The sequence below is a fragment of the Nyctereutes procyonoides genome, unplaced genomic scaffold, assembly GCF_905146905.1.
Source record: "Nyctereutes procyonoides isolate TBG_1078 unplaced genomic scaffold, NYPRO_anot_genome, whole genome shotgun sequence".
Taxonomy (NCBI): domain Eukaryota; kingdom Metazoa; phylum Chordata; class Mammalia; order Carnivora; family Canidae; genus Nyctereutes; species Nyctereutes procyonoides.
Window position 1 is genome coordinate 19,692,233 of NW_026575133.1, and position 14,577 is coordinate 19,706,809.

At 49.2% G+C, this 14,577-nt stretch overlaps 2 protein-coding genes across 2 annotated transcripts in view; both read right to left on the reverse strand.

Annotated features, from left to right (window-relative positions):
* Positions 1-3,001: 3,001 nt before the first annotated feature.
* CUNH10orf82 (chromosome unknown C10orf82 homolog) lies at positions 3,002-7,435 on the reverse strand. The gene is made up of 3 exons (XM_055345847.1): positions 7,381-7,435; positions 4,806-5,024; positions 3,002-3,189 (listed from the first exon to the last, which is right to left on the reverse strand). Exons 1-3 carry the CDS (start codon positions 7,433-7,435, stop codon positions 3,002-3,004), a joined length of 462 nt encoding a protein of 153 aa, XP_055201822.1.
* Positions 7,436-10,294: 2,859 nt separating this feature from the next.
* HSPA12A (heat shock protein family A (Hsp70) member 12A) overlaps positions 10,295-14,577 on the reverse strand; it is a 66,360-nt gene continuing 62,077 nt past the window's right edge. The window contains exon 12 of the mRNA XM_055300411.1: positions 10,295-14,423. Coding sequence (XP_055156386.1) covers positions 13,786-14,423 — 638 coding nt within the window. The 3' untranslated portion in view covers positions 10,295-13,785. The remainder of the gene's footprint in view (positions 14,424-14,577) is intronic.

Here is a 14,577-nt window from a genome sequence, read left to right on the forward strand (position 1 = left end):
ATATTCACTGAGGTTTGTCCCAACCCTTTGAACAAGATGCCAGCTACCTTTTCTTGAGACGTGGCTTTTTTCCTCTAAACATACAATCTCAAGAAGATTAAAATATCTAAAGATTTTTTAAAGTAACATTTTTGCATTATTATGAAGCAATACCTATTGGCTGCGGAAAAATGGAAAGCACACAAACAATAAAAATAACTCATGATATACCATCATCCAAATAACCTTCGGTAGCACTATGGGCTAGCATCCTCTCCCTTCCCCCAACTGTTTTACAAATGAAAAACAAGATCATATTGTGTGTGTGCGTATACACATGGGTTTGCTGTCATCGTACAGTTTTATGCCTGTTTTTCATGTCCTATATTATGAATAATTGTCCATAACAGTATTCTATTATTTTTTAGTGATGGGATAGACTGTATTCCCAAGTCCTGTGAGGTTTGGGTTGCTGCTTTCTTTTGTATGACAGTCACCCTGTACCTACATCCTTGGTTGTCTCCCTGAATGAGGAAACGTATCTGTGTCAGGCCCCTCTGGCTGGCTGGTGAAATATGCAGGCCTCTTCTCACAATAAATGTATTTAAATGCAGGAAGCAAAATACATGACATTACAAGGGAAACTAATTATATTGAAATATGATCAAAGTATTAAACAGGACAAATTTGTGAACTAACCATGTGTTTCTTTATACATAGATTGAACAACAATATGTTAGAGTGTAGGTATAGTAGCTTTAATAACATAATTATGAAGTAGTGATCAACACTAATATTATTCTAAGCTGTGTGCAACAAATGTCAGATGATATGAACTGATCCGTGGCTTCTATTAGGCCAAGGTGACAGGTATGGCTATGGTTTGTCACACAAATAAAGTGAATACTGAATCACGCTTGGAGGTTCATAAAAATGAATACGTAACTTTTTTCTTATCAAAGTTCTTTATGTTCAGCAGAGTTAAAGATCTGACACCTGATCTTTCTGCCCAGAGAACCCTGGTGAACATTCCCATGCTGGGCAAGACTCTCAGGAGTAGAGTGCTATATATTTTGGCTCTGCCCATTTCTGAGCCTTTTGATGCCTCCAATGGTCTCGCTGCTCTGGGAGCTGCATTTAATGTTCTCTGAGTGCCAGTAGATACAGAGCGAGGTGAGAGAGAGTGCCTGTTAGTGGCAACAGGTTAGCTAGTGCTATGGGTTGAATTGTGTCTCCATAAAGTGTTATGTTGAGGTCCGAACCCCCCGGTACCTCAGACTATGACTTCTTTGGAAAGAGGCTCATTGTAGGTGTCATTAGCCATGTTTAGACAAGCTCATCCTAGAAAACAGTGGACCCTAATCCGGTGTGACTGCCATCCTTAAAAGAAGACAGGCATGTGAAGACACAGACACAAAGGGACGCCATGTGACCATAAAGACAGAGATTGTAGTTAGGCACCAAGGAAGGCCAAGGAGCTGGAAAGAGGCAAGGAAGGATTCTCACCCTAAGGTTTCAGAGGAAGCATGGTCCTATTAACACCCTGAATTTGGATTTCTAGCTCCCAGAACTGTGAGGCAATAAACTTCTATTGCCTTATGGCATCCAGTTCGAGGTACTGTTACAGTGGCCCTGTGAAACAAATACATCTCGTGTCTGCCCATTGGGATCTCCTGAGAAGTGGGATTCTGAAACACCAGGGCTGGATGGGCATGGCTCCGTGCCAGTGTTGGGAATCACCACATCAGGGACCGCTGGTTAGAGGGCTGGCTAGGGCTTCAGTAGAAGCCTGATCTAGGTGCACAACACTACCTCAAAGTAAGCAGGAGATGGGCCTCACCTTGGCTCTTCTCAAGGTCAACATAATGTGTAGAAACCACATCCCCCCATAGAAACCTTCAGCATGCAAGCAGTAACCTCTTTATTCCCACACAACAATAAAAGGTCTTTATCATCAATGACACGCTATTGCCAAAAAGACAGGGTGCAGGTGGCAGTTGAAAGGATTCTTAGGTTTTGAAATTTCCCTAGCGCCTGTTGGGTGTGGGTGAGGGGCTGGTTCTCATTGAAGAACAGTGAGTTTCTGAGTCCCCCTTTGAGGTCACCTCTTCTTGGGAGGCTGTCTGCGTCAGCTTTCTGCATACTTTGCTGAGGACAGTGGCTCTAGATAAATCTTCCCGTTGCATGACGTATTTGACCTCTGCCTACAGCCACGTGTCACCAGAAGTCTGGGGTCCTCTGTCAGGGGTCTTCTATGGGCCAGACAGCTACTACCTGGAAGAGAAACCACCCTAACCAACTGTAGGCAGATGGCTCAGCTAAGCAGAGAGGCTATACACACATATCATCCCGTTTTTAAAAGTAGTAGGAAGGAAAAGAAAGAGTACTCCCTTACCTGGGTTAGAAAAATCCAGATATTTGGGCAGCAGCCCTTCATGTTGCAAAACTTTTGGAGAAGGGGCAGAAGGAAGTTGTGTGGACCCATCTGCATATATTCTAAAAAACAAAAGTCATAGACTTACTCCTTTTTTTAATAGAAAGAAAGAAGAAAAAAAAAGAAAGAAAAATATAATCTATGTAGGTCCTGTGTGAGCACAGCAGGTTTCTTTCTAATCCTAACAATTTATCCTAAATTTAAGGCATTATCACATCTCCCTTTCGTGGAAGGGAAAACTGAGGCCAAAGAGCTGCCCTCTGTGGTGCTAAATGCCATCCTCAGCGCCTTCAGGCCTTAGGACTGAGGCCCTGTTGGTTTTTTACTCCCGGCCTCTCCCTGCAAACCAGCACAGACTACAAGCAAGTCTTCTGGAGAATGCTGGATGGGATGTGGAGGGAGGATGGGGAGGGCGGATGGCTGCAACTACAGGCCTGACAGGCCTGCAACTACAAACAAGGCCTCTTCTGTGCAACAAAACCATAAAGGCAGCCCTAGAGCTGGGATGGGGCATCTGTAAACCCCCTGGGGCCCAGTATCAGCTCTCGTCCTGGTTCTGGTCCCCCATGGCTGCACCCTAAGCTGGACTTACTTGTATGACTTCAGGTGTGCCCCCTTGGACTGCTCCATGAGGTCCAGGAAGTCCTGGTAGCAGTTTCTGGCCATGACAGAATACCGTGTAGCGCAGCCTAATTCGGTGACCTTGGCTCTCGGGAGGTAGCCAGCCCAGCCAGGGATCGGGGGCTCCTGGAGAGGTTTCTTTATGTATTTGTGTTCTGTCAAAAGATACAGTGCTTGCTGAGGCCTTTGGGAAGCCACACAGGGGGTGATGCTCCCCAGTTAGCCGGCACCCCAAGTTACCCCAGGCAAACCCCAGGCCTCTAGATGCCCTGAGAGCAGCAACCATGGGTTGGTTGGTTCTGTGCTCTGGGCACGTTGGCAGGGACTTTACAAATACCCTCTGATTTCATGCGCTCACAAACTGTGAGAAGTTGACACCATTATTACCTACACCTTACAGAGCAAGATGGGGAAATTTAAAGAGGTTAAGAGAGTCTTGGCCAAGGTCACACGGCAAGGAAGTGGTAGGGCCAGGCTTCAAACCTGCATCTGTCTGAGTCTGAAGCTCTTTCTCTTTAACAGACCCTGCTCCTCTTTCAGACTAATAAAAAAAGCTTCACACATTGCTCTTTCACAGTTTACATAAAGGAAGCAGGAGAAGCATCCAGGTGGGAAGAAAACACATCACACACAGCACCAGGAATCTGCTTTCAGGTCATGAATGACTCTGGCTGGCTGACCCGGGGCATTGTCACATTTGGGAGATGAAAGACTCCTGCCAGCTGCTGTCAGAATAGAATGAGGCCACCGAGTCCCAGAACCTCAGAGCTGGAAGACGCAGGTAGGGAGCATCTAGTTCATCCTTCCCTGCCCTGGATGAAGGAACGACAACCCAGAGAGGGGAAGCCATGTGCCCTAGTCACACAGCAAATAGTCAGAGTTGGGCTAAATCTCAAACTCTTAGGCAGATGTTCTGTGTTATGGCTCAGAAAACTTTAAAGCCCAACAAACGTGTGAGTTAGCCACCCCAAACAATTACAGGAATAATAATAGAGACAATTCTCTTCCTATATACCTTTAGACCTTAAAAAAAAAAAAACAAAAAAAAAAAACCCACAAAAAACAGGGACACCTGGGTGGCTCAGGGGTTGAGCATCCACCCTTCCCTCAGGTCGTGACCCTGGGGTCCTGGATTGAGTCGCTCATCGGGCTCCCCACAGGGAGCCTGCCTCTCCCTCTGCCTGTATCTCTGCCTCTCTCAGTGTCTCTCCTGAATAAATAAATAAAATCTTAAAAAAAAACAAACAAAAACAAAATGGTCCAGGGCAAATCATCCTTGTAATTAGCATTATAGAATCACATCATCAGTTGTTTTTTGTCATTGGTGTTGTGGCTGTTAGTGGTTGTCATTCAATGCCTGAGGTTCCAGCCGAGGTCTGACCTCAGACAAGGGCCACTACCTCTGCAGACTCATGAACCCCATCTCTAAAATGGAAATAATGGTGCCTGGCACAGAGAAAGCAACCACAAAGTGCACAGACCATGGCAGCAGGTGAGGTATGGACGTTCCTGGTGACTTGAGGGGCTGGGAGTGGGAGAGGGGTCTCAGTTTGCAACACCCTCTTGCCTGACCAGGGCCGTGTCCCTCTCCCCCTGGAAATGTTTCTTTCTCATTGCATGAACCCAAGCCTCTGGGACCTGTTGCACATCGCCCGGGGATCTGGACCTTGGAGGGGGGCTGGAGTCTGTGCTCCCTGGGGCGGCTCAGTAGGCCCACCCCGCCTGCACTTGGACCCCAGGAGGAGGGGACTGGTTTCCTGGGGGCCGGTACCCAGACTCAGGGGGTGGTACTGCCGGAGGTACTGGTGCAGGGCACGCAGGACGGTCTCCTCCGAGCAGACGGGCTTCAGCTTCTGGGCAGTGGCCACCGAGCAGCGAAATTCCTCCAGCTGGTTTTTATATCGCCGAGTGTTGTCCTGGAAGATTTTCAGACAGTGGGACATATTGTCCTTGCTGGTGGCTTGCTGGCAGCTAAGGTAGGGCACAAAGCCTGCAAGAGCCGACAAATCACAGGCGGTCAGAACCTGCAGAAGCTCCCCAGAACCTCAGCCCACTACTTGGCATTTCTTCCTTGGCCCACAACACTGCATTTTTCCAAAGGCCATGAATACAAGCAGGGCTGTTGTTTGCATGGCGGTGCTGGGCCCTCCCAAGGCCATGAAAAGTGACCTTGGAGCTGGGGAGGGAAGGCCCATTTCAACAAAGACGATGACAGTAATATTCTTTGATAGCAAAGCCCCTGATGTCAGTCTGAACAGCAAATGGGGAAAGCATTTAATGGGCCAAAATGATAGTCTGAGGAGTAATTGAAATTATTCATCTTTTTAGAGAGAAAGCTTATTTTCCTTGACACTTCCCAAATGCAATTTGGGATCTTTTTTGTCGGACCATCGGGAAATTGCGGGCTTATTAAAAGCTGAGACCTATTACACAAAAAAAGGTAAATTCATTATCTGTGAGGCCCACCCCCTAGAACAATTTTTTACCATTTCCCACAAAATAACATATAATCATTACAATTAGTATGGGTAAAACACAAGTATTTATTTAAACTAGATGCTGAATCCCAGGGACTATACTATTGTCACAATAAAACTATTTTTTGAAAGAACAAATGAGGAAAAACTGGTTAAGAACTTGGTTTTCAATGGCTAAATAAATAAATACCTCCCGCTCATTATGGAAGCCCAACATTTTGCCTTTCTCCCTAAAGAAAATCTGACTGCAGAGTTAAAAGCAGCAACCCTGCCTCCCACGCCCTGCAAGAAGCCACTTCTGGAAGAATCTAATTACTAGACTGTTCTTGGAGCCCTCCACCCACCAACCAGTCTCCTCAACCCTGGGGCAATTAAAAGATACCCTCGTGTTGCGGCGGGCGAAGATGGTAGAAACAGAGGGGCCTGCCACCAGGACCTACCTTGGCCTGGTTGGGTTTTATGTAACTGTATATATGTACACACACATAGGAATACAAGCTACCTTCACTGAGTCTTACTAAGGACCAGGACTAATTTTAGGAGAAATCTATCATTATCCTGCAGAGAGGTTTGAAACTATGTCTCCCAAATAGACAAGTCCAAGTCCTAACCCTTGGGACCCATGAATGTGACCTTGCCTGGAAATAGGGTCTTTGCAGACGTCTTCAAGGATTTGGAAATGAGATTATCCTTGACTGAGGATGAGCCCCAAATCTAACCATCTCTGCCTTGGTCCACTTGGTCCACTGTCTATGTCTGGCCAGCTGGCTGGGCCAGTACAGGTATGTTAGCTTTTTAGGACACTTGTTGAAAGCACTCCGTTATAAGAGAAGGGAGAGGGGGACCTGAGAAAGAGACACAGAGATGCAGGGCAGAAGGCCACACAAACAGTCATGTGAAGACAGCGGCAGAGATTGCAGCCATGCTGCCACGAGAAACTGGAAGAGGTGAGAAAGGACCCTCCGCTAGAGCCTTTGGAGAGGGCAGGGTCCTACCAACACCTGGATTTCGCCTCCAGAACTGAGGCTGTTGTTTTGAATGTCTGTTGTTTTAAACTGCAGCCCTAAGAGACTAATACCCCCATTTAATAGACATTTTTACTTACCACAGAAAGTACCCTACACCGTGGCCAAGCAGGGTGTTAGAACCTCAGTTTGTTAGAACTCAGAACCTGTTCTCTTAACCAGCCAGAAGGACCAGGGAGGGGTGAGGCTGGGCAACCTTGGAGTATTCCCCATGCATCTCCTCTCCTAAGAACACCTTATGTGAGAGCTGAGGGCCCATGAAGACCACTGGATTTGTCACAGAGATGTGACTAAGTTCTCAGTAGCCCAGAAGCCCAAGGAGGAGAACCTTTAGGTAGGGTGACCAGCTATCCCTGTTTGCCAAGGACTTAGGGGCTTCCTGGGGCTGAGGGCTTTCAGTGCCAAAATCAGGGCCATTCCAGACAAACCAGGGCACTTGATCACTCTCCCTCTCGGGGACACAGGAATGGGACCATACAAACAGCCCTAGTGCAAGACCTGAGAAAGCTCAACTTGGGAAAAATGACAGGGCCTTATTATTTATTGCGTCTATCCCCATAGCACTGTGTCCATCTTGGTCCAAATATGCTGAAAAGACATGAAGAGCTTCCTGCACACCAGGCCACGTCCTGGGAGATCTGGCCTGTTACATCGTTCCATTCATCAGAACTCAGTTATCAGCCATCTTCAGCAAGGGAGCGCTTTCAACAAGTGTCTTAAAAAGCCAGAGTGCCAATACTGGCCCAGTAGGCCAGAAAGACACGGACGGTGGACCAAGGCAGGGACAGTGACCAGGACCGTGGATCTCCCGTCATGCACATCTGCAGGGCACATCACCACTTACCACTGTAGCCTGGTGTGATTGGCAGATGTCTCATGAAGGTCTTGGAAGACTCCATGATTTCACTTGCTGTTAATGAAGGGAAGAGGGGATGAAATTACCTTATCAAATGTCCCTGCCTCAAGAACTCACTATGCGTGGGCTAGAGCCCTTGGGATTCGAAGGAGCCTACCAGGGGGTTCGAAGGAGCCTACAGAGAGGCAGCACCACCATCTTAACACAGAACCAGCAGACATAGTTGGCGTCAGTTATAAAACCAATGGCCCAATACCAAGGATCGCTCACCTTTTACATGAACTTAGAATAACAGGTGTGCAGATCACCACCCATGAGCGTCTCCCCTCCTGCGACTCCTCCATCCACCCAACTTTCCACTCAACCTTCCATGCATCCAGCCAGCAATCATGAACTGTATACACACTGTGGTCAACAACTGTGAGGAGGTGAGGAACGTAAAAATGAGCGGGACCCAGGAGCCCCTGTGTGAAGCCCCTGAACCTCAGAAGAGGGAAGAGATGAAGCATCTGCACCCCCAGAGCCTTTCTTTTCCCACCAGGAAAAGGTTGCACTGGTGTCCCCACCCCCCACCACCACCCTCAGGACACCTGGCAGTGTCCAGAGACATTTTTGGTTGTCACGACCAGGGGATGGGGTGCTACCGGTATCTAGGGAGCCAGAGGCCAAGGATTCTGCTAAACATCCTACAACACACAGGGCAGCCCCACGACAGAGAATTAGAATAAGTTATGGCTGGAAGGGCTCAGAAGTCCCCAAAGGATGCTGCCTCCCCACTTCCAGGATGGCTAATGGTCCCAGCAAAGGGGCCAGGGCCTGCATCTGGGCATCTGTTGGTGCTGCCAAATGCTACACTACCAAGCCAGTTCATCTCTCAAAAGTAAGTCCTTAGCGGCCAGAACAGGTGGTCTCAGGGGTGGCGGGGAGGGCCACAGTGGTGTTTACTCAGCGGTGATGGGAATCTTTTTTTTTTTTTTTTTTTTATGATAGTCACACCGAGAGAGAGAGAGAGAGAGAGAGAGAGAGAGAGAGAGAGGCAGAGACACAGGCAGAGGGAGAAGCAGGCTCCATGCACCGGGAGCCCGACGTGGGATTCGATCCCGGGTCTCCAGGATCGGGCCCTGGGCCAAAGGCAGGCGCTAAACCGCTGCGCCACCCAGGGATCCCGGTGATGGGAATCTTGAACACCCTCACACACGTACAGGACCCTTGCTAGGACGCAGCTGATGCAGGACTACCTGTCTTGGTAAATCCTCACAGCCGCCCTAAGGCTTAGCTCCCATTTGAGCCCTCCACTTATGGAAGAGAAAAATAAGGCACAGACAGGCTAAGTAACTCGTCTGAGGGCTGTCCCATTCAAGGAGGCAAGCACTGAGGACATCTAAATTCGGACGGCAGGCTTATGTTACCCAAAAGCGTGGCCCTAGGGAGAGGCCTGTATCGGTGCGGTGGGTGGCAGCCTGGGCGGCTGCCTGGAGGAGGTAGAATCCAGGAGTAAGGTGCAGAGGGGGTGTGCTGGGGGTGGGACCCCGGAGGGGCCGAAAAGCGCGGCCACAGCCCCCACTCCCAGGGGGGCGTCCTCACCTCTGCGGCCTCCAGTCCCCCAGCCCTCCCAGCCCTCCCAGTCCTCCCAGCCCACCAGCCTCCGCAGCCTTTGTGCGCTCACCGTCCTGGGGGAGGGGCGGGGAGAGGAGCGAGGAGGGGCCTGACGCCCCGCTGCCCCTCCCCCACCGCGACCAGGGCGCTTGGGTGAACCCCAGTGGATGTGGGGGCGTGGGCCTGTTCAGTGATTTGCCCAACAAATATTTGGCCTCTGCAGCTGTTCTCCACACGTGGTCCCCCCGCTGGGCCCCCCTGGGTTTTGGAACCGGGGGGAGAGCGACGTGAGGGGATCTAGGTCAAAGCTGCCTCTTCTGCGGGTACACACTGGCGCTGCCTGGATTTGGATCGGAGGAGGGTTGGCCACTGGCCACAGGCCTTCTTGCGGGGAGTCAGGGCTGTGGGAGGGGCTGGCCTGGGGAAGGGGGGGCAGCAAGCAGCCTGGGATGGGCTGGAGAGGGGCAGTGCACCAAAATGAAGAGGGGGAGGGTGCCAGGAAGTGGAGCCCTACTCCTTTCTAATCATCCTCATTTTCTGGGAGCTAAAGGGGGCCTGAGCCTTCATCTCCCTGGATTCAAACCAAGATGCCCACTGTGTGACCCGGGCAGAGGGAATGAGGGCCTTTCAAGGCTGCTAGTCCCAGTGGGGCCCTATATCTACAAAAACCTGTAACAGCTGACCACCCAAGGGCACTATTTCCCGGTAGGTGTGTTTCACTGCATCTCCCGGCCTTACCTACCTGACTTCCTGGGAGTTCAGCCTCAGATGAAGGCTAGTGAACTACTCACTTAGGAGGAACCCATTTGTACCCCCCTCAGAGCCCCAGGACTCCATCACAGATTCTGGAAGCTTCTAAAGCGAGCTCTGGAACACTCTTGAGGCTCTAGGTGCAGCAGGCAGCCTGGCCTGCCTGCTAGGATACTCGGGCAAGGTACCAGTCCTGGGCCCTTCCGCTTTGTTTTCAATGACCTGCATGTACTTGGGTGCCGTGGAGTTGTCAGTGGCCACCCCGGCTCACCTGCCTTCTGTCTGGCTAGAAGCCACTTTCTGTAGCTTGGAGGGGAAAGGGACTCATAAATACGGATGGAATCCTGGTTCCCAGCAAACAGAGGAGCCAGTCTTGTTGGAATGAAAGTTAACATTTTTTTAAAAAGCTTGCTTGCAACATTTAGGAAAAAAACCTAAAAGTCTGTCTCCCTCTGAGCGAGATGGAGCTGAGGGGGAAGTCAGCAATGATGCATCCGCGATTCCGTTCACAGATTCATACCGAAAAAAAAAAAAAAAAAAGTTGGGCCACACGAGATCCAGAGTTTCGCTTTATTAGACATCTGTGAAGACAGAGTTTGCGAGTACAATCTCGTCAAGTTGTGAACAGCTGCAAAGTTCGGTGGAGTGTGAGTTTATCTTGTAGTGAACAAGACCCCAATGGCTGATACTTTAGAATAAAGTTCCATGTTCCAAGCGGATGAGAGGTGTGACGTAACGGACAACGACTTTTATACTAGTCATCCACTTAGTCATTTCCCAGCGTAAATATGCAGCTTACAGCTACTTCATCTCTACATGTGAAGTTCGATCTTCGACTAATAATGCATTTGGACTCCTGCTTATATTGATGCATGCGATTCTTTGCCACCCTGGCAATTAACCAGACCTAGACTCTAAAAGCTAAACTTGATCTAAATAACATCCTAGGGGGCGGGCAGGCTCTGCAATCTGGACTCAGTCTTAGTCATCATGTTGTGCAAGTGCCTATGTGTCGCCTTCTCTTGCCTATCTTGTCTTTCTGTAACTTGTCTGTTTTTCAGCATTTATTGACGCCTGCTGTGTACAGACAGGGCAGTTCTAAAGGCAGTCCTCCCTGACAATTCTGCCTCCAAAACAATGAATAATAATATCCCAGGGACGGTTGAGTAATGGTCAAGACAACAGGCTTTTTAGAAACTTCCTAAGATTAGAAAATGTGTCCGAGTATATTTATTCAGTGTTCTCATTCTAGAATATTTCTGTGGGCAGAGAGAGAGAGAGGAGGGATGGATTGGGGGATTCCCTTTAAGAATCAGCTATTGGGGCTGCATTTCTGGGGCCAGAAGAAAGTCCAGTAAAGCTATCACTCCCTCTCCATCATGGGTTTGCCAACAGTGCAGAAGTCAACCAATTTGCTAAAGAGAAATCGCAGGCAAGGAGACATCCTCAGTGCAAGGTGGGAAAAGCCTTACATTAGCAAAAAAAAAAAAAAAACGACTAAATTACTCACACTACACTTAATCGAGTGGAACAGCTGGAATCTGCATACCCCTCGATTCCTTCCTGGAACCCTGTTGTCAACACTGCAGACAGACCACACTTGGCCCTCAGAGGGACCGCTCTGCCCCACAAGAAGCAGCTGACAGCCCTGCAGGGCCGCAAAGAGTTTTCCTGCACAGTCACGTGGCTTACAGAATAGCCAGGATGTTCAGCTCTCAAAGACGGGACAGGAGAACCGACACATGATTACACTCCCTTCAATATAAACTGTGAGCCTTTGGGAAGGATGTGAGTGAAGCAAGGTCTGACGAAGCTGGCGATCCAGCTGTTGTCCCTTTGTTTTCCAGAGTATGGGGAGCCTGGGCACCTCTGACTCTTGCTCAGCCTCGCATACATAGTCCGTAAGCTTGGTATCAGTACAAATAGGTAAGTAAGCGCAATTAAAAAATGAAGCCATGGGAAATCAAAGGCAACAATGTCATCAACAAAATTCAAAGTGCGTTTTCCCTTTGTTGTTGTTGTTTAACAAGTAAAGCAGCACATTGTAGAAATAAAGATTCTGTACAATATTCTAATATCGTATGTACATAAAATTATATTACTTATAACTAAGTTGAGAAGTCTTATTTGCAGAATATGGCTGGCAACACCAAAGAGAGATCCAAGAACATTTATAGCTTTTGAAGCAGAGCAGGCAAGAGAACCAGAACCCTAGCAAGCACACCTTTGTGCCTGGACACGCAATCCTGAGGCCAAGTTAACGTGACTAGCGTTCTAGCATTCTCTGGGTCAGGGGTTTGTTCGTGCTTCACATTCGAGCAGGGAATTCTGCAGCAGGCGGTGTGAAAAGACATGTGCAAATGAAACTGGAAATGCTTTTTCGAATCTGCATATCTGGCTATGGGAATGGGTTTGTGAATCCAGCTTGCCCTGAAGTTAGCTCCTTAGCTCATCTTCCCTTCATTCATTATGCATGCCTCCAGGGATTTAAAATCTTTAAAATCGAAATGAGTTCCAGCAGACACACCAGTTGGTTCCTCACCTCATTCTTACCGGGGTGTCTTTCTTCCAACTTGTCTCCTTCACAGGCCATGTCCCCAAGCCAGGTGGAGCCCAGGCCCCACTTGCAGAGGGCAGGGTGTGGGACTCTGGCTCTTCGCTAGAAAAATCCTCTCCCTAAGGGAGCCCCAAACAGGAAGACTGCAGGCGCTGGTCGCTGGTCTGTGCCTCAGCTTCCAACAAAACCTAAAGTTAGTTCTCAGATTCCCTTGGAGCCACAGTCCTCTGTGGTGTCTACTGAAAATGCAAATGCTGGTCGCCCTCCCCGAGACTCAGCTTCAATTTTTAAGAGGGACAGCATCCAGAAACCTGTTTTTAAGAGGTACCCAGGCAGTGCTGACGAGAGGGATCCACAGATCAGCTTTGAGAAGACCTGGCTTAACTCATTGAGTACAGATCTATGAATTCCTTTCAGATACGCTTTAAAAACGGAAGATTTTAATGAAACATTTCATCGTACAGATTCTCTATCCATGTGTAACCAATGTATTCTTTTTGAAATGTGGGAGTGCTGGCCAAAACTCTCTGAGAGATGAGGATGAGGAGGGAGTTAAGTTACGTACCCTTGTCAGGGTGAGGGGCTGTTCCAGACTCCTGGGCTTGCTGATGCGAATAAACCGCAAGCCCATTTCCTCACGCAGAAGCCCACTAAACTTGGCTTGAATTATTTATGAATTCAGAAATCAGGATCTAGCATCTGGAGAAAGATGCCACACAGCATATGATTTGGTATAAGTCAGCAGTGCCTGACTATCCATTTCCCTCGAAGCAAGCTTTCGCTGCCGAAAAGCTAAGGTGTCAGCTCTCCCACTCACTCAAATCCTAGTAGATTAGCTCAGGCTATCGTTACTCCTCCCTGAACCTATTCAGAATTGAAATTATGAGACCCTAAAATAGTGCCCAGCAGGGCCAGTCCTCTCCCACCAGCTGAAAATGCTCCCAGTTTCGTGAATCATCGCTTTTAATCACATGATGATGAAAAGCAATTAACTGCAGATGGACAGCATTCTGGGTCGACTGCCATCCACAAAATGTAAAAAGAAAAGTCTCAAATAGATGAAGAATCTCCTCTTGGCTCAAAGATCTCATTTCAAATCTAGAAAGATAGCAATAGGGCCTCCTACGTTCTACCTAACGGAGATCCTTGCAAATGAGGCTGAATCACTGCTGCAGAAACAGACTGATTCCCTTGTGCGGGTGGGTGTGTTTCACCACTCTGTACCTGTGAAAACTAGCTGCTCTTCCAGGATCCTCAGCTTTCTCATCCCCAAACCTCAACCTCAATTTCTAACAGTTTTTCTGACTCCAGTGTGCCCTCGAAAATCCCTAATTATTTCTAGCCCTAGTTGTTCCCATCTTCCCTGCTGAAATTCAGGTGAGCAATGCTGAGGGTCAAGGACAAGGAGGAAAGGACAGTCAAGGGGTAGGGGGGAGGTCCGCAGATGCAGGTGAGCTTAGTCCAAGGGGGCAGGCGGCGGGGTGGGCCGGTTAGTAATTTAAGAAGTCAATCCCAACCTTGACACTCTTGGCGGTGGCTATATCGACGGCCGTGGCCTTGATCTCTGTGTCCCCAAACTGCATGAGGGTCTGGATCTCCCTCCGGGCGGGCACGGCCGTGCCGCTGGTCCCTGTGAGATCCAGGCGGAGCGTGCCACACTTCTTCACCCCCGGGTCGGTGATGAAGCTCACGTCGTCGCACTCGGAGCTGTAGATGTTGATGACGATGACCAGCTGGGAAGGCTTGGCCGGGGTGTAGCTACGCTTCACCAGCTCCCCCAGGGCCACCGACTGGTCAGCAGAAATGAACTTATCAAACACATCAGTGCACCAGCGAGTCCCATCCTTCACCAGAAGCTTCTCAGGAGGATGCTTGCCCTCCACGTAGCGGTTCAGCACGCCCACCCCGTAGGTGAGTGGTGATCGGCGCACCTTGATGACCGCGGGGTCCAGGCCGAAGAGGACCGCGCCCTTGAGGATAGTGAGGCCCACGTCCTGGGGGATGATGATGCGGCACTTGTCGCCGAAGGCGGCCTGAACTGCCTGCTGCAGGAGGGGCGCCTCCGCAAAGCCTCCCACCAGGAAGAGGAACTTGACAGTGGACACCTCGGGCTTCTGAAACAGGTCCCCTGAAAACAAAGAGTAAGGGACAATGTGCTGTCACCAAAAGCCACACCACCAAGGGAGACTGGTGGCCCAAGAGCGTGGGGAACACAGACCAAACCACTTGGGCCCGCTGAGGGGGCAGATGTGGCTATGCTGGTTGGACAGAATTTTTGTACA

What these genes read in the sequence shown, in the direction of transcription:
- CUNH10orf82 (XM_055345847.1), bottom strand. Translation starts at nt 7,435, where the DNA reads ATGGAGTCTTCCAAGACCTTCATGAGACATCTGCCAATCACACCAGGC. An exon ending in AATCACACCAGGCTACAGTG is followed by an intron (nt 5,025 to 7,380) that starts GTAAGTGGTGAT and finishes CGGCTCTTGCAG; the next exon opens with GCTTTGTGCCCTACCTTAGC. An exon ending in GTACCACCCCCTGAGTCTGG is followed by an intron (nt 3,190 to 4,805) that starts GTACCGGCCCCC and finishes ATCTTTTGACAG; the next exon opens with AACACAAATACATAAAGAAA.